Here is a 26988-nt window from a genome sequence, read left to right on the forward strand (position 1 = left end):
CGACGCTGCGCTTAAAAGGCGGGGACTCGCGAGCCGCAAGATTTTTCCTCGACAGATCCTGCCGCAGTGCACTCCCTCCCGCTCCGCCAGCCTCCGCTCGCCCCGCCGCCGCCTGCCGCCCGCCGCCCGCGTCCTCGGCTCCCGGCGCCTCCCGGCTCCCGCCGCCGCCCGCCCGCCCTCTCCGATCCGATCCCTGGGACGAGGTAAAGCGCCCCGGGCCGAGCCGCTGGGCCCTCCGGCCGGAGCGCCCGCCCTCCGTGCTCGCCCCAGTGGGTGTGGCTCGGCCTCTCCCGCGCCTCGCCGCGGCGCTCCGCTCCCCTCCCCCCGCACGCGCCCCGCCGCCGCATTTCAGCCTCCTCTCGCGGCCTCCAGCTCCCCACCCCCCTCCACCTGCGCCCCCGCCCTCAGACCCGGGGCCCCTGAGCTAATCCTGATGTCCGAGGCCGCCGGAAATCTAAACAGCCTGCGCATGGCGAACGTGGCCCTGCGAGAAGAATTAAATGCCCTTCGCGGGGAGAATGCCAATCTGGGCCTTCAGCTCGGAAGAGCCCTAGCCGAGGTTAACTCCTTGCGGGGCAACGTGTCGAGCTACATCCGCTGGCCAGTGCCGGTGGTGCCCGTCCTTGCCGAGGAGAACTTTGAGTTCCCGCTCAGCGAGATCGACGCAGTTCCCGAGGGGGAGCTGCCTTTCTTGTGCTGGCCCCCCCCTCGCGCGGAGCCCGAGTACGCCTCGGACGAACTGTTGATTAGCGTGATCCAGGACTGCGGTACCTCCGACGCGCCCGTCGACCCTCCCCCGCTGGCCATCCCGCCCCCGCCGGCGCTGCCCCCGCCCCCAGCCAAGGAGCTGCCCGCGCAGCCTCCTCTGCCGCCGCTGGAGCGGCCCGAGTTAGAGCCCTTCTCGGGCGACCCGGTCTACCTGGCCGAATTCCTGATGAAGCTAGAGACCTTCATAGCTGACCACGAGGATCATTTCCCCGGGGGCGCCGAGCGGGTGGCCTTTCTGATCTCCTTTTTCGCGGGCCAGGCCAAGAACTGGGCCATCTCGGTCACCCGGGAAGGAAGCCCCCTGCGTGCCAACTTCCCACGCTTCCTGGATGAGATCCGCAAGGAATTCTGCGGCCCCATCCCCCCGAGCGTGGCTAAAAAGGCCATCCGCAAGCTCAGGCAGGGCCACTGTACCCTAGGCAGCTATGCAGATGCTTTTCAGTTCCTGGCCCAGTTCTTGTCTTGGGATGACTGCCGCCTTCAAAACCAGTTCCTTAAAGGCCTGTCAGAATTCTTCCGCAAGGAGCTCTTATGGTCCACTGAAATGGCCGACCTGGATGAGCTGATTCTCGAGTGTGTGGAGATAGAGAGGAAAGTGCGCGTGCCCAAGCCGATCCCGCTCCCGGGGGTCCGCAACATCTTCTTTCCTTTCGCTGCGGACCCTAACGAAGACAGTGATGAAGAAGATTTCCACAGTGACGAAGATGAAGAGACACGCAGGCGCAGGCTTTACGACAGGGAGCAGCGGAGGCGCGTGAGAGCTATTCAGGAGGAGGCGAGGGAGGAGGAGGAGAAGAGGAAGAAGCAGGAAGAGATGCGGAAGAAGCAGCTGGAGGAGATGAAGAAGAAACTGGAAGAGAAGGAAGAGGAGGACGAGGACGAGGAGGTGGACGTGGACGAGGAGGTGGACGTGGAGACAGTCAAGGATGAAGAGAACAAGGGTGAATTTGTGTGCCCGGTCCCGCAGCCAGATCCCGACGCCGACCAGGAGGGGGACCAGGAGCCGGAACCAGAGTCAGAGGATGAGACCCAAGACGATGACCTGGACGAGATGATGGAGATGGAGCCGACCGTTGCCCACGCGTCATCCCAGACCACTGGCTACTACCACGAGAATTTCCTAGATGCTTCGCCTCCCATAGTGCAGCCCAGCAGAAGGAGGAACCAGAATCGCGTCCCGCTCCTGGAGGGCCTTCCGGGCACTAATTCGCCGTTCTACAGTTCGCCCCCGCTGATTCGCCGCGCAGGTCGCCTGGGGCAACGCCAAATTCGAAGGCGGCCCCCCGTGCTGTTCCGCCTCACTCCGAGACAGGGGGGCCACCGGGCCGCCCGCGGCCGAATTCGCGTGTGAGAGCTGGGGCGAGCTCGCCGCGCAGAACACACCCTTCTACAGCGTCCCCTGCCCCTGCTATCGCTGCCACGCCTGCCCTATTTGCTGACCAGTACTTGAGGGAGTTCCAGACCTGTGGAGCCCGAAGAAGACCTACAGAACTCCAGAGCGTCTTGCACCCGTGACCAGAGAGTGACACGTGTCCAGGCAAGGCCACCCGAGAAAGAAGGGATCAGCAGTAGCTGTCCTCCTGGAGTGCGCTCTGCTCAGTCTTGCCACGAGCTAGAGAGCAGGTTTCTGGGCCTGTTCCCATAAAAGAACTGGTCGCCCTCTTGTAATTTCCCCTCTGGTTGTTCCTAACCCTCACCTCTCCTGCGTTTAGTCACCCTGTGTTCTACGGTTTTATCCTCGGACTGGTTCGCCAGGACTGCACCCAATGCCTCACTGATCTGCCCCCACGAGCGAAAGGACAGGCTACGCCGAACTCCTAAAGCCATTGAGGCCACTGACTCGATATAATCGACAGAGAGCAGGATGGTATCAAGAGATGTACGAGAAGCCGACATTTGCTTCAAGCCCCCGCCCCCCCCCCCCCCAGCATAAGGGCCTTGAAGAGAACCCCTGCATCCAGCCCAGTGAGTGTGTGCAAAGTCACATGTGAAACGGACAACACGGCTGAGATGGGCTCTTGACTGACCCAGCAAGCTGGCTCCTCCGGCCCACAGACCCATGCATCAGGGCCCCTGGACCAGCTCGCTGAGCCCGGGACCCTCTCCTCTCACCACACTGCCTTCCTGGGCATCCCCAGCAGACAGAGCCCAAGATTACAGGCTCTAACCCTTCTCTCTCTGGATGTTGCCTAAAGGGAGGAGGAGGGGGAGCGGAGGGGGAGTAAGAGGAGGGGGAGGAGAAGGAGGCAGCCGCAGCAACAACTCAGCTTGACATTGTAAGGAGTGACTCTTTCCTTAGGGACGGTGGTCTCCTTCCCCGGCCGGGCCTTGGACTGCAGCCCCCAGCCAAAGGCCTTTGCAGGAGACTCGCCATCCTTGGGGTGCCAGAGGAGGCCCGACTGGCCTTTCTTTCCTGGACTGCCAAAGAGAGAGAAGGCCCGAGGCCTGGTCTTTAACTTCGACTTCAAGGATTCCTTGGTTCTGAGAGGAGAGAGGAAGGTTCTGTCTACAGCCTTGCAGCTGGGACGTCCTCATGTTTCTCACATGGGGGGGCGGGGGGCAAGCCATGGCCCGGTGCTGGGCTTCGATTAGACAATGAGGCTTAAGAGGGTGACTGCCTCCTAATAACTCCGGGGACTTCTGGGTACGAACCCAGGGCCGCCCATAAAGAGTCCTGCTGCTTGTCTCGGGTCCAGAAAACACTGCTTCGGCAGTGAAAAACATACACTATGTCAGTCTGGCCCCAGAATGGCAGCCAGATCCGCTGCTGGCCCGAACTGCCCTCCACACTGAGCTTCCTGCACAGTGCCTGGCAGCTGGACAAGTGCAGCCAAAGTGTCTGTGGCTAGAGGGAAGAAAGCATAGTAAATGATGCCTCTGTTCCTCACCGGAGTCTGACAGATAACCTCAGCCCAGCCTTAGGATTTTGAGCCTGGAGGCAAGCGGAAGGAGCTGAAGGAAGAGGAGTCACAGAGAAACCCAGTCCTCCGGCTGGTTTCTGGTGAGGTCTCTATTCGTCAGTGGGAGGTAAGAAGCCCCTTTTGTTTATAACACGCTTCTCAGCCTGGGGAATCCGTGGAGCCGGGTTTCTAGAACCTGTTGCTACCTTTTACAAAGGCTCCCCCCTCCTCTAAGGAGAAAAGTAATAGATAATCATAATAGAAAATTTGGAAAGTAGAGAAAACCGTTAAGGCCAAAACACCCCCAGACATCCAGAATCCGGCCACACAGACGCGAGTACTGTTAACACTTTGATGCCCTTCTAGCATGTTCTCCCTCTGTCTTTTCAAAGCTGAGATCATGCTGTAAGCTCTTGATCAGCAGGATTTAAAATGGCTGCCACCTAGGCAGTCATGCATACCGAATAATTTATTTAAGCAGTCTCCTGATTTGTTGGACATTTCAGTTGCCTGGTGTTCTCCATTCCCATTGGTACAGTGGTCAACAACCGCATAAAGAAAATTTTGTCTGTTTTTCAGCTATTTCCTCAGGAGAGAGTCCCAGAAGGGGAACGGCTATCCTTCTAGGCTGTGGACCCTGTTTGCTGACGGTCGACACGCTGGCCCTGCTGCCCACGTCCCTGCCGGAGAAGTGCAAAGGACAGGTGCCTTGCACCCCGACCTCCAGGGACCCTTCAGCACAGGCCCTGCTGTTCCCGTGGTGCCTCTCACCCTGAGCCCTTGTAGCCTCAGCCAGGGAAAGAGCGGATGAGCAGTGAGCTGGTTTCTGGCCCTCTGGTGGCAGGGGGGGCTTGGGCTTCCCTTGGACCCTCTTCCCCCACCTTTCCCGGATCTTTAATATTTGTTGTGATGTAACAGCCACAAGAGCTGTAAGAAGAACTATGGGCTTTGGGTGCTCTCTTGGGTTGAAAGAGGGGTGGGGGGTGGGGGGGGAAAATGCATGCCAGGGGTATGAAGGCAGCCCAAGGATTCCCAGAGACTCGGGAGGAAACCCGTTTGAAACAAATGTGTTATTGTTATCGTGTTATTGTTGCATTACTGTGTTGTGAAGATAAGAAATTGTTCTGTATGCTAAAGCTTTCTCCTCAATAAAAATATAAAGGGTGTGTAAAGACTGCATCTCTCTGGGTTATTGAGCAAACATAGATGAGCACTCCGTAGGCATCAGAGATCATTTCCCAGGCACCTTGCCTGAATCAACCCTAGCCTGAAGCCTTGCAATCCTTAGATGAGGAAACTGAGGCTCAGCAAGGCCCAAGGGACCTACCTAGAGTCCTACGCACTTGGGGATGGCAGTTGTTGGGAGGGAGGGAGGTAAAAAGACTACTTATCTTGAAAAACAGCATTAGTTCTCCGCATCCTGGGATATGAAAGTACGAGTGGCCCAGTCCTATCATCCTATAACGGCACCTCTCCTGGTCCCCAAGAGACACGCACGCGCGTGCGCGCGCGCACACAGAGGACATAGAAGGGAGGGGGGTGGTGAGGCGGGAGGGCCCTTCCACTTTGGGGCACTAGGTGGTGCTACCGGACACGACTGATCTTGCTGCTGACGAATTTTAAATACACTTGCCCAGAGCAGTTCAGCAGAGACCCTCCCAGCAAGATTTCAGGGCTCCTCACAGACTCTGGGGTCAGAAGAAACAGAATCCCATTCTTGGATTTGCTAACGTTTCCCAGCTATGAACTGGAATTTCCCCCCCCCCCCACCCCTGGGACAGTGGGTGGGAATGTTTATGGAGCTCCCTACTAGGTACCAGTGTTTTTCACATCGCCCAAGGTTTACAGGGGCAAAGTAGCTTTTCCACAGCTCCCCGGCTGCCCAGTAGTCAGCTCTCTCCGCCTCCACTCCCTTGGTCCTACTGCTTCCTGGATCTGCCTGTCCACCCTGTCCTGCCCACCCTCCCCCCCCCCCCCCCCCCCCCCCCCCGCCCCAGCTTACAGGAGCACAATGAGAAACAAAGCCCGGTTTCAGAAGCACATCTGCTTTGCCCCTTTAAGAGGGAGGGAGGGAGGGAGGAAGAGAAAGGAAGGGGGGCGGGGAACGGGCATGTTTCTGACCATGTACCGGGCACTTTTGCCAACAAATCTCATTTCATTCCCACAACAAGTCAATGCAGCAGATAATGTGTCTCCTTTGAGAGCTGACGGATCTGAATCTCAGCGATATTAGGTTCCATGGGGGGACTCGGGTCTTTGTGACCCCCAAAGCCATACCCTCTCACTTCTAATACACCATGCTGATCCCAAGGAAGCCCCCTGAGGAGCTCAAGGCTCAACCTGACTGGATTCTGGGTCTTTGCCAAAGCAGCCAGATCTACGCATCAGGGCCACTGTCTCTGGAGGCTCTGGGAGAACAGCCAGGGGGCAAGCTCCACCCGTCAGGGAAGGGCCTGCTGAGTAGGGTGCCGAGTTTAAGGTGACGAGTATGTGTGAGTGTGTGGCTGACTGCCCCTTCTCGGGGAGGGATGGGGCTGTGGCACCGTGGGCTGTCTCAGTGAGCCCCGGGGCTGCCCATTCTGCTTCGGGGGGGGGGCCAGATAAGGTCTCTAGCACCCCCAGAATTTCTCATGCCATCACAGGTAGGGATAGGCGAGCCCAGATTGTGTCGTGGCCCATCAGAGCAGCTGGGGGAAAATAAGAGTAGGGTGAGCCTTGCCTCACACCCCCGCAGTCACAAGCCCTGTGAGTCTAGGGGAAAGAACCCAGCATTCCAGTCCGGCCCTGCCACGGACTCCATCTGGAACCTTGCATGAGTCCCATTCCTATTCAGGCCACAGCTTCCTCATCTGTCTAGTCACTGTGGGGTCCCTGGTGCCCAGCGCAAGGCTGGGTACACAGCAGGATCTCAAACCTAGCTTGATACATAGCTTGAGTGAATAAATGGGCTGCTGGATTAAAAAAAAAAACAACAAACACCCTGTTGCCAAGGGGTGGAGGAAGGCAGAGAACATCTTGCTGCCTGTGAAGCAGGCCCCACTGTTCCTTCCCATCATTCATTCTGTGAGGAACTGGCAGCTCAAGGTCACTCACTTGAGTTCGACTGTGAACTCCAGTGGTTTGACACCCAGAACTCTTAACCTCCACCCTCCACTCACACCCACACTGGTGGAATTAGAATCTCCAGGAATTGCTGTTTCTAAAAAGCTCCCTAGACAGTGCTAATGCCTAGCCTCCTGCAGAAAAGAGCCTTGGGGACAACTATCCCCAGCGACATTTAATGGCCAGTTTGGTTTTGAGCCTTCCCTTAGAGCTCCCCGGAGCAGAAACCAGCCTGGAGATCCCGTACTAGCCCACAGTAAGTGATCAAGAAATATTTGTGCAACAGTCCCCCCAGCATGTGCCATGGTCTGGTGTGAGCTCGCCCCTCCTGGACACCTGCTCAGATTGCATTTTTTTTTAAAGATTTTATTTATTTGAGAGAGAGAGAGAGAGAGAGCACAAGCAAGAGGAGCGGTGGGCAGAGGGAGAAGGAGAAGCAGGCTCCCCGCTGAGCAGGGAGCCCGCTGCGGGGCTGGATCCCAGGACCCCGGGATCATGACCTGAGCCAAAGGGAGGCACTCAACCCATTGAGCCACCCAGGTGCCCTCAGATTGCACCTTTTGAAAGAGATGTGCCATAGGATGGATGCAGAATTCCGGCCCTGAGAAACCAGATCATTGGAGCCTAAGCCTTTAAACTTGACCACCAGAACTGACTCCTGTGGAGCCTTGGCCTCTCCCCAGGGATAAGGACAGGCATTAAGGAGGCAAGAGATTACCCCCTAAATGGGGCTGGGAGGATCCACTTTTGGCTAGCACTTCCTGCATCCTGACCAGAGGAGAGAAAGCTCCGCAGGCCACTTCTCCCCAGGGACTCAATAGACACAGAAACACAAAGCTCAGGGCTCTTAGTTGCCATGGTAACGGTGGGACCTACTTGGAAGAAAACAATCTCTTGAAAAGCTCAGGAGGGTGGATATTTCCTCTGACAGAGGGCGGGCTCTGACCTGCTCCTTACATCCCCTCTCCCCTTCCTGCCTGCCACCCAAAGGGGTGCAGCGGGGGCCCCTCACCTCAGCGACTCCCCTGGGAGAGGGGTGCCAGAAAGTAGGGCCCTGGCTTTTTATTTTGCTCTTGCTGTGGGCTGTTAATAGGAGAAAGAGGCTCAAGGGGAAGGTGTTAGAGTGTGAATTCATGGCAATTGTCCTCTGGCCTAAGGAAGCCCTGCTTCATGAGACCCCCACCCCCCACACAAACCAAACTTGAAGAGGGCAAGTGCCCCGCCGCAATTGCCATCCTACCTCTTCCTCACCACTTAACCATGGACACAAGAACCACAGAGAATGTCCAGAAGTTCCGGACTTCTCCCCCACAGTGCCGCCTTTCCTCATCTCTCACCGGAACTACTGAGGTAGACTCCCTGCCGGGTCTGACCAGCTTCTAGTAGTCTCTACCCCTTCTAATCAATCCACCTTCCCATACGCTTGAGGGGTGGGTGGGCATGGTCCTTTGAACACACAAATCTGGTCCTGTTGCTCCTATTCAAAAACTTTTCAAGGGCTCTCCTTCCTCTACTGGAAGACTTGGGGATCTGATTCTGGCATTCTTCACTGTCTGGTCATAAACTACCTATGCCATCTCATCCGTCCACGCCATCATTCTTCCCTCTTCCATTCAGTCCAAACCCCAGACAGCCTGAATTACACTCCCTTCTTTCCTTGCGTACCAGGTCCTTTCATGCCTCTGGGCCTTTGCACACCCTATACTCGCTGCTTTAAGAATTCATCAGCATTCCTGGCCCCACTCCAACTGGCAATCTTCTCAGTTCAAAGCTCACTTCCTCCACAAAGCTGCCTTCGCTTCCCAGACCAATTCTTGCCCTTCTGAGCCCTCCCTTGCTTCCCTGCTCCCAACCCCTCTGTGAAGCCCGAGTTCCACCTGGGAGTGGAGGCTGGTTCAGGATTCCAAATGAATTTGTTGCTGCGAGGCTGCTTGCTGTTTAGTGTGAGAACATGCGCTTGTCCCCCTTTGCAAGTGAGGGCTGCACCGGCAGTAGGCTTTGGAAGGAGTACTGGCCTCCTAAGGTCTGGCTGAGGGCTGATGGCAGGCAAGCACTGTGTTCCCACACAGCCCAATCAAGCTGGAGGTGTGGACAGCTGGAATGAGTTGGGTAAGAAAGAGAAAGCAAGAGTTTGCAGAGCTGATTGTTCATTCCCAACCCACCACCTGTCAGTGGCCTCCATCTCTTTGGGGGACCATCACTCCCTCTCAGCGGTGTGGTGGAGAGGAACCTCCACGGGGCTTGAGAATCCCACAGACCTGGCTTTGAACCCTGGCTCTGCCACTTCCTTGTTGGATACCCTTAGGTTGGTTACTTCACTTCTCTAAGCCCCATTTCAATTTCTAAAAGTAGGGACGCCTGGGTGGGCTCAGTCTGGTAAGCGTCTGCCTTGGGCTCAGGCCACGATCCCAGAGTCCTGGGATCGAGCCCCGCATCGGGCTCCCTGCTCAGTGGGGGGCCTGCATCTCGCTCTCCCTCTGCCGCTCCCCCTGCCTGTGCTCTCCTGCTCTCTCTCTGTCAAATAAATAAATAAAATCTTTAAAAAAAAATAGTATACATTGGCAAAATAATTGATACGAACCAACAGCAATAAAAATAGCTAATACTTATTAGCACTTACTATTTCTTGGGCGCTAAGTGCTTTACATTTATTAACTCACTGAATGATTACAACAACCATATAAAGTAGGTAGCATTCTTAGTCCCCATTTTGCAGGTTAAGAAATGGCATGGATTTGGCGGCGCCTGGGTGGCTTAGTCGGTTAAGCCTCTGCCTTCAGCCCGGGTCATCATCCCAGGGGCCTGGGATCGAGCCTGAGTCAGGCTCCCTGCTCAGCGGGGAGTCTGCTTGTCCTTCTGCCTCTGCCCCTTCCCCCCCACCCTCCCCCCGCTCATGCGTGTGCTCTGTCTCTCAAATAAAAAAATAAAATCTTTAAAAAAAAAAGAAATGGCATGGATAGTTTAACTTGCTCAATGTCATGGCACTAGCCTGCAAGTGCTTTGAGCCCTCCAGTAATACAAGGAAAATTCTGTGGGTCAGAAATGGGGCCAGTGGAGCAGGAAAGCACCAAGATCCAGAGCCGGGGTCTTAATCTCTTTTCGGTCAAAGATCCCTCTCAGCAGTTTGGCGAAGCCACTTCTCAGAATAATGTGTTTGGGTGCATAAAATAAAATACATGGAATTACAAAGGAAACCACTCCTATTGAGACAGTTCTAAAATATCTTTAAGAAATTGTGGGTAGTTGTAGCACTACTTTAATAATGCACCAAATCGCCAGAGTTAGCGGCACATCTAGAGGTAGAAGTCTCGAAGCGATGATGAGCATAAGTAACTTTTTGTGAGATACGACTGTAATGTGATATGAAAATGTTTGTGATTTCTATTGGGGCTAAAGTAACAGATACTGCTAATACTATTCTGGCTTGCTGCCAACACTCCGAATTTGGGGAAATGCTAAATTTCTGTTAGAGCTCAGTGGGGAAAAAAAAAGGAACAGAGAGTTTTCCCATCCAAGTTCATGGATCCCCCTAAATTCTCTCCACACGGCCCTTTGAGGTGCACAGAGCTCAAGTGAAGGAGCCCGGCCCTGGGGTGTGAGAGAAAAGACAATGGCTGGTACTGTCAGCTGTGAGGAGAAGCTGGGGGCTGGCAGAAAGACAAGTGTGTGGTTTCTCTTTCAAGAACTGTTTACAGAAATCATGAAGTCTGGCAGCTCCGTCTTCCTCTTGGTCCTGAGTCAGCAGCCCAGGGTGGGGCCGAGGCTGCCACACTGGGTTTGAGTTTTAAGCTCACCACACACCCATCCCTAAGAGTTGATTTGTTGGCGCTTCCTTACCAATGAAATCTTGGTGGGTTTCGCTCCATTTTACAATTTGGACCTGCCTGCACACACACATAGCTCATTAGTCTGGAAATAATCTTGCAGTGGACATTTTGTTGGCTCCAAGACAGTTTCTGAGCTCATGGATTCTTCTACCCTAGCATCCCAGCCAGGCTTTGAGGCTCACAGAGGGAAGGGGAGAGATTGCTAACTGTGCCACGAATCCCAGAACAATGGTCAGAATCGACACTTTCCCAGAATCCCGAATGCTTTTCCCCCGAATTCCTGACTTTGCCACCCGTCAGCCGAGTCCTTGCCAACCAGGGCGGCACAGTCCTGGGCGCTGTGGCCAAGGACACAAATGGTCAAAACAGCAGTAGGCCTCTGCTTTTCTAACTTGCTTCTATTCCCATTCAAGACTCAACGAGAGCACTGTTCATAAGAAACAGGCCCCAAGCCTACTCACAAAGCCTTGCTTGCTGGTCTGCTGCCTTCTTCTCTTCCTTGGGCCCTGATATTTACTCAGAAATGAGCAATACTTGGCCAATGGTCCTGTGCTAAAAAGGCTGCAGCTCATTTTCCAAAGTGAGAGGGTAAAATTGTGATAGCCTTATGAAGTACAGCCACTGGCTAATAAAGAAGCTGGTTCAGAATGAATCTACCTCAAAAGAAAAAAAAAAAAAAAGAATGAATCTACCTCAGTTATTCAAGGGAACAGAACAGTATACTTTGGGGGCAGGGGGCAGGCTGAGAGCTCCATATGCGGGAACGTGAAGAAGACTTAAATTTACTATAAGAGAAATATGTGTATGTTCTTAGGTTGGTCAAGGCTCCCAAACACAGGCAGAAGGAGACTGAGGACCAAATGAAGATACAAAAGATCTTTGGTTAGCCAGATTGACTAAGAATAAGGGAGAGAAGACCTCAATTACTAAAATCAGAAATGAGAGAGGGGACATTACAATCAAACTGGAAATCTAAAGGATTATAAAGAATAACTATGAATAATTGTATGACAAATTATATAACTTAGATGAAATGCATACATTTCTAGATAGACAACAACTACTGAAAATGACTGAAGAATAAATAGAAACTCCAAATAAACCTCTAGTAAGTAAAGAGATTGAATTAGTAGTCAAAGCTACCTACAAAGGGCACCTGGGTGGCTCAGTCGGTTAAGCAGCTGCCTTCGGCTCAGGTCGTGATCCCAGGGTCCTGGGATCGAGTCCCGCATCAAGCTCCCTGCTCAGTGGGGAGTCTGCTTCTCCCTCTGCCCTTCCCCCCTGCTCGTGATCTCTCTCTCACTCTCTCTCTCTCTCTCAAATAAAATCTTAAAAAAAAAAAAAACCTACCCACAAAGAGGGGCACCTGGGTAGCTCAGTTGGTTAAGCCTCTGACTCTTGATTTCGGCTCAGGTCACGATCCCAGGGTCATGAGATCACGGCTTGTGTAGGGCTCCATGCTCAGCGTGGAGTCTGCTTGGGATCTCTCTCTTTCTCTCCCTCTGCTCCTCCCCCTGCTCTCTCTCTCTCTATCTCTCTCAATAAATAAATAAAATCTAAGAAAAAAAAACTACCCACAAAGAAAAGTCCAGATACATATGGCTTCTTTGGTGAATTTTACCAAACATTGAAAGAAGAATTAACATCAATTCTTCACAAACTCATTCATAGCATAATACTTCTCAACTCATAATATGAGGCCAATATTACCCTGATACCCAAACTAGACAAAAACTTCACAGGAAACTAAAAGTACAGACCAATATCTCTTATAAATAACAGGCACAGAATTCTTCAACAAAACACTAGCAAACCAAATCCAGCAATATATAAAGAGGATCATACACCATGGCCAATATGTAAACTTGTAACATCTGAAAATTAATTGATGAAATACAGTAATCAGTACAATAAAAAAACAGAAACATCATTACCTCAACAGACAGAGAAAAGGGATTTGACAAAATCCAATGCCCTTTCATGATAAAAACGAAAAAACAAAAACACTCAACAAATTAGTAATAGAAAGGAACCTCCTCAAGCTGACAAAAAGCATCTACGAAAAGCCCACAGTAGCATCACTATGGTGAAACACTAGAAGCTCTTCCCCTCTAAGATCAGAAACAAGATAAGGGTTTCCATTCTCACCACTTCTATACAACATTGTACCGGAGGTTATGGCCAGAGCAATTTGATAAGAGAAAGAATTAAAAGGCATTGGAAAGATTGGAAAGGAAGAAGTAAGCTATATGTGCAGATGACATGATCTTGCATATAGAAATCCTAAAGAATCTGCTGAAAGACTATTAGAATTAATAACTGAGTTCAACAAGTTTACAGGATATGAAGTCAATATAAATTTTTTTATGATTTTATTTATTTATTTGAGAGAGAGAGAGAGCAGGGGGGCAGGGGCAGAGGGAGAGGGAGAGAGAGAGTCACAAGCAGTCTCCGTGCTGAGTGTGGAGCCCAATGCGGGCCTTGATCTCACCACCCTGAGATAACAACCTGAGCCGAAGCCAAGAGTCAGACACTTATATGACTGTGTCACCCAGGCACCCCACAATATAAAAATTTTATTGCTATACACCTGCAATGAACAATCTGAAATAAATTAAGAAAATAATTTATAATAGCATCAAAAGAATAAAACACTTAGAATAAATTAGAAGTGGTACAAGACTCGTATACTGAAAACTTACAAAACATGTTGAAAGACATTAAAGAAGATCGAAACAAATGGAAAGACATCCCATGTTCATGGGTGGAAATATTTAATACTGTTAAGTTGGCAATACTCCCCCAAATGATCTACAGAGTCAATGCAATCACTGTCAGAAGCCCAGCTAGATGCTTTGTAGAAATAGACAAGTTGATACCAAAATATATATGAAATTCAAGGGGCCCAGAAGGGCCAAAACAATCTTGAAAAAGAACAAAGTTGGAGGACCCCCACACTTCCTGATTTCAAAACTTTATACAAAGCTACAGCCATCCAACTAGTGTGCTAATAGCATAAGAATAGACATATAGATCGATGAAACACAACTGAGAATCCAGAAATAAACTTACACATCTGTGGCCAGTTGGTTTTTGATAAGGACGTCAAGTCCATGCAATGAAGAAAGAATAGTATTTTCAACAAGTGCTACTGGGACAACTGGATTTCCCACCACAAGAGAATGAAGTTGAAATTTATTCTCACACTCGTACAACATTAAACTCAAAATGGATCAAAGACTTACATGTGACAGCTAACATTCTAAAACTTAGAAGGAAATACAGACGTAAATCTTTGAGATCCCGGATTAGGCAATGATTTCTTCGATATGACACTAATAGCACAAGCAACAGAAGAAAATAATAGATAAATTGCAGCCCATCAAAATGTAAAAGTCTTCTGTTACAAACAATGCCATGAAAAGCGTGAAAGGACACCCTACAGAATGACAGGAAGTATTCGCAAATCATATGTGTGACAGACTTGTAGCTAGAGCTTATAAACACGGCTTACAAAGCGATAATAAAAAGACAAAGAACCCAACTCAAAAACGGGCAAAGGATCTGAATAAATGTTTCTCCAAAGAAGATATACAAATGGCCCCTGAACACATAAAAAGATGATCAACATCGGTAGTCATTCAGAAAATGCAAATAAGAAGCACAACGAGGGCGCCTGGGTGGCTCAGATGGTTAAGCGTCTGCCTTCGGCTCAGGTCATGATCCCAGGGTCCTGGGATCGAGCCCCGCATCGGGCTCCCTGCTCAGCAGGGAGTCTGCTTCTCCCTCTCCCTCTGCCTGTGCTCTGCCTGCTTGTGCTCATTCACTCTCTCTCTCTCTCAAATAAATAAATAAAATCTTAAAAAAAAAAAAGAAGCACAACAAGATCCCATTTCACACCCGCTATGATGGCTATAATCAAAAAGTCAGATTAATGTTGACGAGGACGTGGAGACACCAGTACTCTCTCACATTGCTGGTGGGGATGTAACATGGTGCGTCTGCTTTGGAAAATGGTCAGTTCCCCAATATGCTGAATATGGAATTGTCCCAAGACCCAGCACTTCCACTCCTAGGCATATACCCAAGAGAAATGAAAACACACATCCATGCAAAAACGTGTACAGGAATGGTCACAGCTGCATTGTTTACAATAGCCAAAAAGTGGAAGCGACTTAACGTGCATCAGCTGGTGAATGGAGAAATCGACAAGATGCGGTATAGCCATACAAGGGAAGGTTATCCAGCCATAAAAAGGAATGAGGAACCGATGCATGCTACAACAAGGATGAACCCTGAAAACATATCATGTGAACGAAGCCAGTCACATTATGCCCCATAGTGGATGATTCCATTTATATGACATGTCTAAGACAAGCAAATCCAGAGAGAGAGAGAGAGAGAGAGAGAGAGAATGGATTAGTGGTTGCCTAGGGCTGGGGAAGGGGTTGGGGGGGAATGGGGTATAGCGTTTCTTTCTGGGATGCTGAAAATGTTCTAAAATTGTGGCGATGGCCGCACAACTCTTTAGATATACTAAAACCCATGAAATTGTACATTTTAAGTGGATAGATTGTATGGTATATGCATGCATTAGGTCTCAATAAAGCTCAATACAGGGGCACTTGGGTGGATCAGTCAGTTAAGCGTCTGCCTTCGGCTCAGGTCACAGTCCTGGGACTGAGCCCCGCATCAGGCTCCCTGCTCAGCAGGTAGTCTGCTTCTCCCTCTCCCTCTGCTCCTCCCCCCGCTCATAGGCACTCTCTCTCTCTCTAATAAGTAAATAAAATTAAAAGAAACAAAGCTCAATGCAGAAAAGAACCTTTGTAAGTCAGAAACATACCACAATATCATACTCAAGCATCAAAACAAAGGCCGCGGCATGAGATCAGGGTAGCTTTGTGATACACTGCAGAAATTCTAGTGTGTCTTAGAATATTCCATAGTGACCATGTATCAATAGGTATGCTACCATTGAAAAGTAAACTATTTCCTGGGCTGCAAAGAAACACTCTGTAGAGACAAGCACCATAGTCAGATCTTAGTAGACTCTTACTGGAGTGTCTTTGTTGTAGGTACCATAGTTTAAAAGAGGAAAATGGGGGGCACCTGGATGGTTCAGTCGGTTAAGCGTCTGCCTTCGGCTCAGTTCAGGATCCCAGGGTCTTGGGATCGAGCCCCACATCGGGCTCCCTGCTCTGCGGGAAGCCTGCTTCTCCCTCTCCCACTCCCCCTGCTTGTGTTCCCTCTCTCGCTGTGTCTCTCTCTGTCAAATAAATAAATAAAATCTTTAAAAAATAAAATAAAAGAGGAAAATGGGGCTTAGAGCCACACACACACAGATGGGGCTTCAGGCTTACCACGCGCTCACCCCAATAACCTGACCTCGATTGTGACCTTGAAGTCAGCTGTTCTGGACCAGGATTCTACAGCCCAATCGGGAGTCTTCTGACACCTAGAGATATGCAGGTGGCAAGAGGAGACACAGACCCTGCTGGCTAGCTGTACCCAACTCCTTCACAGACAGAGGTCCAGCTGCAGTTCTCATCGAATGCTGAGACTTCTCCACAGCAGTCAGCAAGGTCTCACAGCTTCCAGGACCATGCTGGTTCTCAGCTGGCCTCTTTCTCCCTTCCTGAGGAGGAGTCCACTGCCCAGTCTTCATGCCCAACTCCCAGTGTCGTCCCTGGGGCCAACTATCCTTGGTACTGTTTCTTTTTAAAAGATTTTATTTATTTATTTATTTATTTGAGAGAGAGAGCAAGAGCACGCACGAGCAGGGGGAGGAGCAGAGGGAGAGGGAGAAGCAGCCTCCCCGCTGAGCAAGAGCCTTACATGGGGCTCGATCCCAGGACCTCGAAATCACGACCCAAGCCAAGGGCAGATGCGTGACCGACTGAGCCACCTAGGCGCCCCAATCCTTGGTACTGCTATTGAGGTTCCTCAGTTGGACCAGACTCTGGCTCACATCTCTTCCCTTCTAACCCTGAGGGACCTTGTGCTTTGCTCCGATGTGACCTGATGAGTCCAGACCTGCCCTCTTGTACCTGGGTGGAGATGGGGACCCGGGTATGGCAGTCCTGTAGTTTAACTTCAATTCTGCTCATTGGGTATCTATGACCCAATACATATTTCTTGTCCAATTGAGTGTTTTTTAATGTATGTGTTTAATATGAATGTACCAAATATTTTGATTCCAAAGATATCTCCTAGTTAGCCACATTTCAAAGGCTGGTGATTAGAGAAAGAAATCACCCATAATTTTACCTTGTTCATATACATACATATTTTTAGATAAGAACAATTGCAGGAAAGATACGATTTTGTACCATAGTTCTTTTTTTACTTATAAAATCATAGGAACTTTATGATCCGGTATTTTACTTAGACTCACTGTCCTGCTAAGGGAGCACACAGAAGTCCTAGGCTCCATTATTTCCAATAATAAGAGTTGTTAACATTTATATATATATATAAAAAAAACATATGTTATATATAACATATGTTATATGTATATATTAACATTTATATATATATATAACATTTATATATATATATGTTGTTAACATTTATATATATATATGTTGTTAAAATTTATATATATATATATATATATATATATATATATATATATACATACACGTGCCTATAACCTTGCCCTTACCATGTCCTGGACATTGCTCTTGGACATTTTGCAGAGTGAAACCTTACAACCACCCTATGAGGCAGGTCCCATTATTTCCCTCATCTAACATACGAGCGAGCAACTGAGACACAGAGAGGTTAGATGCTTCGTCCAAAGTCATGCAGCTAGTAACCCAGGTGGCCTGGTACCAGAGTCTGTGCTCATGACTCCTCCACAGTGGGTCTGAAACTTCAGTGAGCCTCAGAATTCTCCGAAGGGCTTGTCCCAACACAGATTGCTGGGCCCTGCTCCCAGAGTTCCTTTCTAATCGAGTAGATCTAGGATAGAGGCCCAGAGTCGGCATTTCTCACAAATTCCCCAGCACTACCACCCCGCTGCTGCTGGTTCGGACGATCACGTCTGTGAACTGCTGCCCCAAGTGGCACCGCCTCCCGGTTGGAAATCCCTGGAGCCCCCCAGCCCAGTCCTTGGAGGGGCCAGGAAGGGCGAGTCGCTTGCCATGTGCCTCCTCTTCTCCTTCCCTCGCCCTTACCTCTGCACTGGCCAGGCATCCACCGAGGAGCACCACGTCACAAGAGGGTTGCTTGAAAAAGAGGGCCCCGTTCCTGCCAATCTCAGACTCGAATGCCTATGCTGTCACTTGCCTGGTACCTGCAGCCAGCGGATCTCACGGGTTAATCAGATTAACTAGGCCAGATGGCCCCCAGCCTCCCCAGTCCCCCAAACCGGGGAGCCTCAGGCCTGTCCTCCGTGCGAGAAAGTTCTGCTCCCCTCCAAAGAGAGCAGCTTTCCAGGAGAGCCAGGGCCCTTTTGTGAGGAACCTACTAAGTCCAATTCCACTCTGTGGTTTGCAGCACTGAGAGTTGGGTCCTCTGAAAACTGATGGGTGGGTGTGGGGACCAAACTGGTCCAGCGCTATTGGGGAGGAAGACATTGGTCCATTTGACCACGGAACAGACCACTTGGAAGTTCGGGCAGCTGTGTCACCAGGGAAAGGGGACCTAGGGTTGGGCGGAGCTGGCTCTGAGACTCTGGCTCATCTCGAACCAGCTCTATCTCCTCTCTGAATCTGGGTTTCCTTATTGATAAAATGGGGCTGATAATACGTCCGCCCTCTCGGCATTCCAGAACAATAAAAGGATCCTAGTAGACAAAGCCCGGAGCAATGTTTTGGATCCTAGGAAACATCTAAACTAGAGGCCGGTCCATCTATGAGCCTCAAAGGTCACTGCTGAAGGAGACAGATCAGGAATGGAGATTGGCGCTTGGAATGATGGAGGGAGCCGGGCCTCTGAGTGCAGAAATGTTTTCCTCTTTGAAAAATCCCCCTAATATCTGCCTATAACCTTGTCCTTCATGGAGGTCACCTCTTCCAGGCAGTTCTCTGTGAGGTGCCACCCGGATCCTACCTCAGAGACAGACAACTTACTCTGCTGAGGGTTGGCGCAGCTACCTTAAGGTGGCGTCGTGCTGTCAGCCCTCTTTGGGGACTGCCTTGCCCAATGTCACACCTCCTTCCTGGGGTGGCTCCTTCATCCCAACCAAGGACAACTCTGACGGGCTGTCCCAGAACCAGAGACTCCCGCTCAGATTGACTGAAGCCTCGGTCAGGACTGCGGTACAATGTAATGCATCCCCCCGTACGATCCTGCTTCCTTACCCACTTTCCGCAGCTAGTGATCCCAAGAGCCTCCCTACTAACTTCCCTGCGTACTAATCTCCATCTCAGAGTCCCCTTTCTGGGACATCCAACCTCCCTTGGCAGAGAGGGCGCTCTGCAGTGTGGAAGGTGCATTGATGCATCTTCCCATCAGCTCTGGCGGAGATGTGGTGGGCTGCTACCTTTCCTGTCCCTTTTCTTGCTGATGGCTTCCAGGCAACCTCTCTCTTTAAAAAAAAAAAAAAAAGTCGGGGCGCCTGGGGGGCTCAGTCGGTTAAGCGTCTGCCTTTGGCTCGGGTCATGATCCCGGGGTCCTGGGATCGAGTCCCACGTTGGGCTCCTTGCTCAGTGGGGAGTCTGCTTCTCTCTCTCTCGGCCCCTCCCCCCTGCTCGTGCTCTCTCTTTCTCTCTCTCTGACAAAGAAATAAAATCTTTTTTGGGTGATGGACACTGGGGAGGGTATGTGCTCTGGTAAGCGCTGTGAATTGTGCAAGACTGTTGAATCTCAGATCTGTACCTCTGAAACAAATAATGCAATATATGTTAAGAAAGAAAAAAAGAAGAAGAATGTAGCAGAAGGGGAAGAATGAAGGGGGGGAAATCGGAGGGGGAGAAGAACCATGAGAGACGATGGACTCTGAAAAACAAACTGAGGGTTCTAGAGCGGAGGGGGGTGGGAGGATGGGTTAGCTTGGTGATGGGTATTGAGGAGGGCACTTTGTGCATGGAGCACTGGGTGTTATGCACAAACAATGAATCATGGAACACTATATCTAAAACTAATGATGTAATGTATGGGGATTAACATAACAATAAAAAATTTAAAAAAAATGTTCAGCACAGGAAAAAAAAAAAGAAATAAAATCTTTTTAAAAAGATCAACTTTAATTTCTTTCTCATAGGCTTCTTTTTCTTATTACAAAAGCAAAATAAGCTTATCACGGTGAAAAATCAGAACATACAAACTAAAAGAGGAAAACAACGTATAATCCTACATATCAGAGACAAGCACTGCTGCTACCTTGGATATATCTTTCCAGAAACTCTCCTACGCCAAATTAATATGGGGTCATACTGTAATACCGCTTTGTGGTTTGCTTAAACTCTCACTCCCACAATAAATAGTTTCTGTCAGTCATGTTAAGTTACTCTCCGAGAATGGGGAAGTGAAGACTCAGAAACCTGTGGGCAGCCAAGGACCCTAGTCCAATCCCTTCAGATAATGGATATGTGGAAACTGAGGCCCAGAAAGAGAGACCTTTTTCTCAGGTCCCTCCTTCCCAGCCACCCAAGGCCATCTAGATCACCTCCTGACCTGGCCCCGAGCCTGTCTTTCCAGATGTCTGAGTTGCCCAACCAGGTTCAGACCAGGGGAATAACAGGAAATGGGATTTGCGTAAAAGAAATGCAAGAAAAGGAGCGCCTGGGTGGCTCAGTTGGTTAAGCATCTGACTCTTGGTTTCAGCTCAGGTCATGATCTCCGGGTCATGAGATCAGACCCCGTGTCGGGCTCAACGCTCAGCCCGGAGTCAACTTCTCCCTCTGCCCCTCCCCCTGCTCATGCTCTTTCTCTCACATAAATAAAATCTTTAAAAAAAAAGAGAAAAAGGCAATCCAATTAAAAAAAAAAGGCAAAAGATCTGAATAGACATTACTCCAAAGAACATATGCAAATGGCCAATAAACACATAAAAAGATGCTCAACATCGCTAGTCACCGGGGAAATACAAACCCAAACCACAAGGCAATCCCATGTCACACCCAACGAGGATGGCTAGAATCACATAATAACAAGTGTTGGTGAGGATGTGGAGTAATTGCAACTCTCATACACTGCTGGAGGGAAAGTAAAATGGTGCGGCCGCCGCGGGAAGCAGCCTGCATTTCCTCGAATGATGCAACGGAGAGTGACTACATGACTCAGCATTTCCACCTGTGGTTCGAGGGCGCCTGGGTGGCTCAGTCAGTTAAATGTCCGCCTTCACCTCCGGTCACGATCCTGGAGACCCTGGATCGAGTCCCGCATCGGGTTCCCTGCTCAGCAGGGAGTCTGCTTCTGCCTCTGACCCTCCCCCCTCTTGTGTTCTCTCTCTCATTCTCTCTCTCTCTCTCAGATAAATAAATAAAATCTTAAAAAAAAAATTCCACTTGTGGTTCTATACCCAAGAAAATGGAAAACCTTTGTCTGAAGCTTGTGTATGAATGTTGATAGCAGTATTATGCATGACAGTCAAATCAGGGAGACGACCTACATGGCCATCAATGGATGAATGAACGGGTCAACAAAAGGTGGTGTGCGCACACAATGGAATGTCATTTGGCAATAAAAAAAGAATGAAGCTCTGTTACATCTTGGAACGTGGACGAACTTTCAACTCATTACACTAAGGGAAAGAAGCCAGTCAGAAAAGCGCACACATTATAGGATTCCATTGATATGACTTGTCCACAATAGGCAAATCCACAGAGATGGAAAGTAGATCAGTGGTTACCAGTGGCTGGGGGTTGGGAGGATAATGCAAACATTCTGGAATTAGATAGTGGTGATGGTTGCACATACCTGGGAATATACCAAGAACAACTGAATTGTAAGCTTTTAAATGGGTGAAGTGTATGGCACGTAAATTCTATCTCGATAAAGCTGTTATTTAACAAAAAGAATATCATATCCCATTGCTCCCCAGCATATCCCCCCCATTGCTTCTCATCACACCAGACTAAAATGCAAAGTTCTTACCAAGATCTGGCCTCTGACCTCCTCTTAAAAACCCTTTACTGATTCCCTATTATATGTCAGGCATTAAGTAAGCCCTGTACATATATTATCTCTAATTCCTAGAACAAACGTTCATCTTAAAAAGGACACTGAGAGGGGCACCTGGGTGACTCAGTCAGCTAAGTGTCAGCTTTGGTTCAGGTCATGATCCTGGGGTCCTGGGATAGAGTCCCACGTTGAGCTCCCTGCTCGCAGGGATCCTGCTTCTCCTTCTCCTCCCGGCTCATGTTCTCTCTCGCTATCTCTCTTTCTCTCTCAAATAAATTTTAAAAATCTTAAAAAAAAAAAAAAGGAGATGAGAGGCTCTGTAAATTGTCCAGTCTGCACAGCTAGTAAACAATAGCCCTCCACTGAAATTTAGATCTCTCTGACAGTTAATTTCTCAGCCCAGCCTGCAGAAACGGATATGATTTCTTCATCGTGTATCCCCAGTGATTCCAGTGGGCAGTGGGACTGCTAACACTGGGCGGAATATAAACAGTGCTTGGAGTGCTAAGGCAGTCGACAGAGTCATACTGCAGTTTTCTGGGTGGTTCTTTTGGCCCCGGAAGGTGTGAGGGTTGAGAACCTCTGTGGTTCTTAATCCCAGCTCTGTCACTTCCCAGCTGTGGGACCATGGATGGGCATGTCACTACTTCTCTGAGAGCCTCTCGTTTTTTTAAATCTTCCATAAGATGGAAAAAATAGCATCTACCTTATGGCGTAGATTACACAGGAGTGGAGATGTTCCAGTGACAGCAAATTTTACTCCCTTACTTAGCACTGCACAAGACCTGGTATGTGTATGAAGCGGGGGGGCTTCCTCACTAAGTCTCCTGAGTGCAGATGGACTGGACCCCATTTGTGCCCTTTTTTTAAAAAAATTTTTTAAGATTTTATTTATTTTTCAGAGAGAGAGAGAGAGAGGGAGAGAGCACAAGCAGGGGGAGCGGCAGGCAGAGGGAGAGGGAGAAGCAGGCTCCGTGCTGAGCAAGGAGCCCGATGCAGGTCTCCATCCCAGGACCCCGGGATCATGACCTGAGCCGAAGGCAGATGCTTAACCGATTGAGCCACCCAGGCGTCCCCCCATTTGTGCTCCTTGGTGAGTGCCAACCGGAGCATGCTGGCGTGAGGGTGTACCCTGCTGGGTCCTGGGTTGGTGATCCTCCAGGCAGGCTCTGAAGGCTCTGTCTTCAGGTGGGTGAGGGGCTCTTTATTAGGCCCTTGTTATTCAGCGAGAGGCCTCAGCCTCTGCGGACAGCTGCATGACACAAAGCAGCTAGCATCCAACAGGGTGGCAATAATCTCACAACAGTAGCCTCTTGGAGTCTAGATTAAAAAGAGGGCAAAGGCCTCCAGTGCTATTTATTTAATACTAACTGGCAATTTCAAAAGCAACAGATTTTGCTATGTATTAAGAAAAGCTCGGCACACAATGGGCTGGCTTAGCAGGATATAGCCTACTTTTTCCGGTAGGCCCAAGACACCTCACAGCAGCCTTCTAAATTGCAGCTTCCAAGGTTCACGAGGCATTTCCCAGATGCAGAGGGTAGGAAGGAAGAACTAGAGTGAGGCTGGCCTTTCTGACTGCTCTCCCTTCCTAACTCTTGGAATATCCACTGCTTCTGCCCCCCTCCTCTGTCTTTTTTTTTTTTTTTTTTTAAGATTTTACTTATTTATTTGTCAGAGAGAGAGAGAGAGAGAGAGCACAAGCAGGGGGAGCGGCAGGCAGAGGGAGAAGGAGAAGCAGGCTTCCCGCTGAGCAAGGAGCCTGACGTGGGGCTCAATCCCAGGACCCCGGGATCATGACCTGAGCCGAAGGCAGATGCTTAACTAACTGAGCCACCCAGGCGTCACTGCCCTTCCCCCTCTGTTGTTTTAAGCCCTCCAACCTCTCTGCTGCCCACTCCAAAGGCCAGCATTTCCTGAGCTTGAGGAGCCCTTCAGAATATCTGAATGGAAGAGGGAATCTGGAAAGGAGAACAGGGCCCCTCTGAGGAGTGGCAGATTCATTGCTCATTGTGTCTTGGGGCATTTATGCTCCCACCCTCCCCCCTCTGCCAGGCACCTTGCCTGGGTCGATATCCACCGTACTGCGAGGCTTCTCCCCCACTCCTCCTTGGGCTCCTTGAAGGCAAAAAGCAACTGGGGAGGATCCTCAAAAATTAAAAATAGAACTCCCATATGATGCAGCAATTCCACTTCTGGGAATATATCCAAAGGAAACAAAAACACTAACTCGAAAAGGTATCTGCACCTCCATGTTCATTGCAGTGTTATTTACGATAGCCGAGACATGGAAACAACCTAAGTGTCCCCCAGTGGACGGAGGGGCAAAGAAGCTGGGAGATGTATACCCGATGGAACGTGATTCGGCCGTGAGAAAAAATGAGGAAATCCTACCGTTTGGCGACAACATGGATGGACCTTGAGGGCATTATGCTCAGTGAAAGAAGTCAGACCAGAAAGACACAGACCATGTGATTTCGCTCATGTGCGGATTCTCCCAACAAAAACAAAAACAAACTCGCAGAAACAGAGCTCAGACTTGCGGTTGCCAGAGGCAGGGGATAGAGGGTGGAAGTTGGGGGGAGGTGGTGAAAAGGCACAGACTTCCAGGTACGGGACCCAGAAGCGCTCGGGACGGAACGCACAGCACGGTGACTGACTAACACTGCCCTGGGATCCGGAGGAAGGTCGTCAAGAGTCAATCCCAAGAGTTCTCATCACAAGGAAGAAGTGTGTCCCCTTTCTTCTTTTCTTCTTCCTTTCCCTTGTTACGGATCTGAGAAGACGGATGTTAGCTGAACTTATTGTAGTGATCACGTCACAATACATGTAAATCAAACCATATACGCACGCCATACGTACGCCTTAAACTTATACGGTGAGGTGTGTCAGTTATTTCTCAATAAAACTAGAAAAATGTTTATGAAATCAATGATTTATATTGTCACCGGACAATCAGATTAAAACAGCTTACGGTCCTTGCGCTCCTAAAAAAAAAGAGGAAAAAAAAAAGCAAAAAGCCAGTGTACTATGTCCGTACTCTCCTCAGGGCCCGGCACAGAGTAAGTACTCAGTAAAGGATTTTTGGCTAAATGAATAAATAAATGCATGAAGGAGGGCAGAAGATAATAGCTTGGGTTCGTGTTTCACCCTAAGAGTCCCTTGACTTTGCGGCAGAGAGCACAGGTAGAGCCTACGATTCCAATCCCGGGTCTGTACTTACGTTTGACCTTGGGCAAGTCACTCCACTGACCTAAGACTCAGTCTCCTTATTTATAAAATGGAGCTAATAGCACCTGGCCGGGTGGTTTTGAGGACTGAAAGTGAGCGTGTCAGGAGCTTGGCACAGTACCTGGCACACAGTGAAGACCCAATCAAGAGTAGCTACTGGAATTTTTCTTCAACTCTCCCACCTCGCCCCCTCATGCCGGGAAGTTGGGAGCGTTCCTCTTGCAGCCAAGTGGGAGGCCCGCATGCACACTCAGTGCTGGATCTCTGGTCAGGATGTCCTCTTCCTGGCTAGCTTCCTTTCCCACATATCAGTTATGACCTTGGTCTGCATCACCACAGCCCCTCGGCACAAGCCCGCCGGGGTACGACGGGCTGAACCTCAGCTGGCCCTCCTCCTCCTTAGCCTGGCAGAGCCAAGGGCGGGGGGTGGGCTGGGGAATGAGCTCCTAAATTGTTTTCCACTATTCTGAAAGCTCTCAGTCCCAAAACATTGCACATAACCTCCTCGGCCAAGTTACTTTCCTAATCCCGGTTGCCATAACAACGTGACTTAATGAAGGAGCAATTTTTTTCTTAAAATAATTCGACCCGTTTCCATACCAACAGGGGTTTATTTTGGTTCCACACTCAGCGAGGGCTTGGTAGCCAGAACCTGGCAGCACCTTCTCCACCTTGGAAGGGACTTCGATTTCCAGGGGGCCATTTGAGAAGTGACATGGGGACTGTGGCGGCCAACGTGTGCTGAGGAGGCCATGCCCTCAGTGAGGAGAGCAACAAAGAGAGCACGGGCACCTCAGAAGTTCCTCCTTTTGCGGGGGGTGAGAAGACTGAGGGGACAAGGAAGGGACAAGCCTGTTCAACATCCTATCCAAATTCTAAGGCCTATCTGGATAAACTCCCTGTCGCTGGGCCTCCCTCGCGGGACCACAGGCCAGGAGAGAGTCTCAGGGCTGGACTTCTGCGTTGGGCGGCTTGCAGGGGTGGGTGACAGGAGGCTGCACAACGTGCCTAGTAAAGGATTTTTTTTCCTTTTTAAAGATTTATTTATTTGAGAGAGAGAGAGCGCGCGAGCAGGAGCAAGGGGGAGGGACAGAGGCAGAGGGAGAAGCAGGCTTCCCGCGGAGCAGGGAGCCCGATGCGGGGCTCGATCCCAGGACCCTGGGATCATGACCTGAGCCGAAGGCAGACGCTTAACTGACTGAGCCACCCGGGCGCCCCTAGGAAATGATCCTATCTGTGCCTAAAACTGGCTGTATGTGACTAGATTCCTTCACAGATGTACTCACTCAGCAATTACTGAGTCCCCACTGCGAGTACCCCCAGGGAGCTCCAGTCTGGTGATGAGCCACATCAGTCTCAGAGGCTGCCCTCCAGGCCAGCGCTTCTCAGACTTTTTTTGTGCATCTGAATCCCCTGGAGATCTTGTTAAAACGCAGGTTCGAATCAGGGGGTGGGGAGAGGGGTGGGTGCTGGGATTCTGTGTTCCTAACTGCCTTCCAGCTGCTGCTGCTGGTTCTCAGACCACACTCAGAGGAGCAAGAAGTTGGTGGAGAAAAAACAATGGGGCCGGAGGGAGGCATTTTGCCTCTCTGTTCCCGCCATCCTCCAGGGGATGCTCAGTCCTGTGGGTTTCGGCTGCATCTCCCACTGGGGCGGGATGACTTTCTCACTGAGGTAAACTCTGCTTCGCTTTCTGAGGTACTTCTCTAAATCCGTGGGGTTTTTAATAAATAAGAATGAAAAAGTGGGACAAGCAGCATAGCTAACCCCAGCTAAGAGGCCACCCGATGGCTTCAATTCCTTCCCGGGGAAGCCCAAGTCAGCCATCTGAAAGAGTTCGTGGAAGGATAGCACCCTAGACCTTCTCAATTAAGATCCTGTTTGAGGGGCGCCTGGGTGGTTCAGTCGGTTAAGCGTCTGACTCTTGATCTCAACTCAGTCATGATCTCAGGGTCTTGAGATCAAGCCCTGTGTCAGGGTGGTGGGGGGGCCTGCTTGAGATTCTCTCTCTCCCTCTGCCCCCATCCTCTGCTCACGTGCATGCATGCTCTCTCGCTCTCTCTAAAAGAAAGATCCTATTTGAATGCACA

At 50.0% G+C, this 26988-nt stretch overlaps 2 protein-coding genes across 9 annotated transcripts in view; one reads left to right on the forward strand and one right to left on the reverse strand.

Annotated features, from left to right (window-relative positions):
- LOC118552031 (NHS-like protein 2) overlaps positions 1 to 26988 on the reverse strand; it is an 89442-nt gene that overhangs the window by 22133 nt on the left and 40321 nt on the right. The gene's annotated exons all lie outside the window — the stretch shown is intronic.
- RTL5 (retrotransposon Gag like 5) lies at positions 39 to 4840 on the forward strand. Of its 2 annotated transcripts, none has more exons than XM_036118230.2 (2): positions 39 to 3795; positions 4248 to 4840. In XM_036118230.2, exon 1 carries the CDS (start codon positions 434 to 436, stop codon positions 2117 to 2119), a length of 1686 nt encoding a protein of 561 aa, XP_035974123.1. In that variant the 5' UTR covers positions 39 to 433; the 3' UTR covers positions 2120 to 3795; positions 4248 to 4840. The 2 variants fall into 2 exon arrangements, with proteins under 2 accessions (XP_035974123.1, XP_035974124.1); XM_036118231.2 differs by having other exon boundaries at positions 39 to 3769.

The sequence above is a fragment of the Halichoerus grypus genome, chromosome X (genome assembly GCF_964656455.1).
Source record: "Halichoerus grypus chromosome X, mHalGry1.hap1.1, whole genome shotgun sequence".
Classification (NCBI taxonomy): domain Eukaryota; kingdom Metazoa; phylum Chordata; class Mammalia; order Carnivora; family Phocidae; genus Halichoerus; species Halichoerus grypus.

What these genes read in the sequence shown, in the direction of transcription:
- RTL5 (XM_036118230.2), top strand. Translation starts at nt 434, where the DNA reads ATGTCCGAGGCCGCCGGAAATCTAAACAGCCTGCGCATGGCGAACGTG.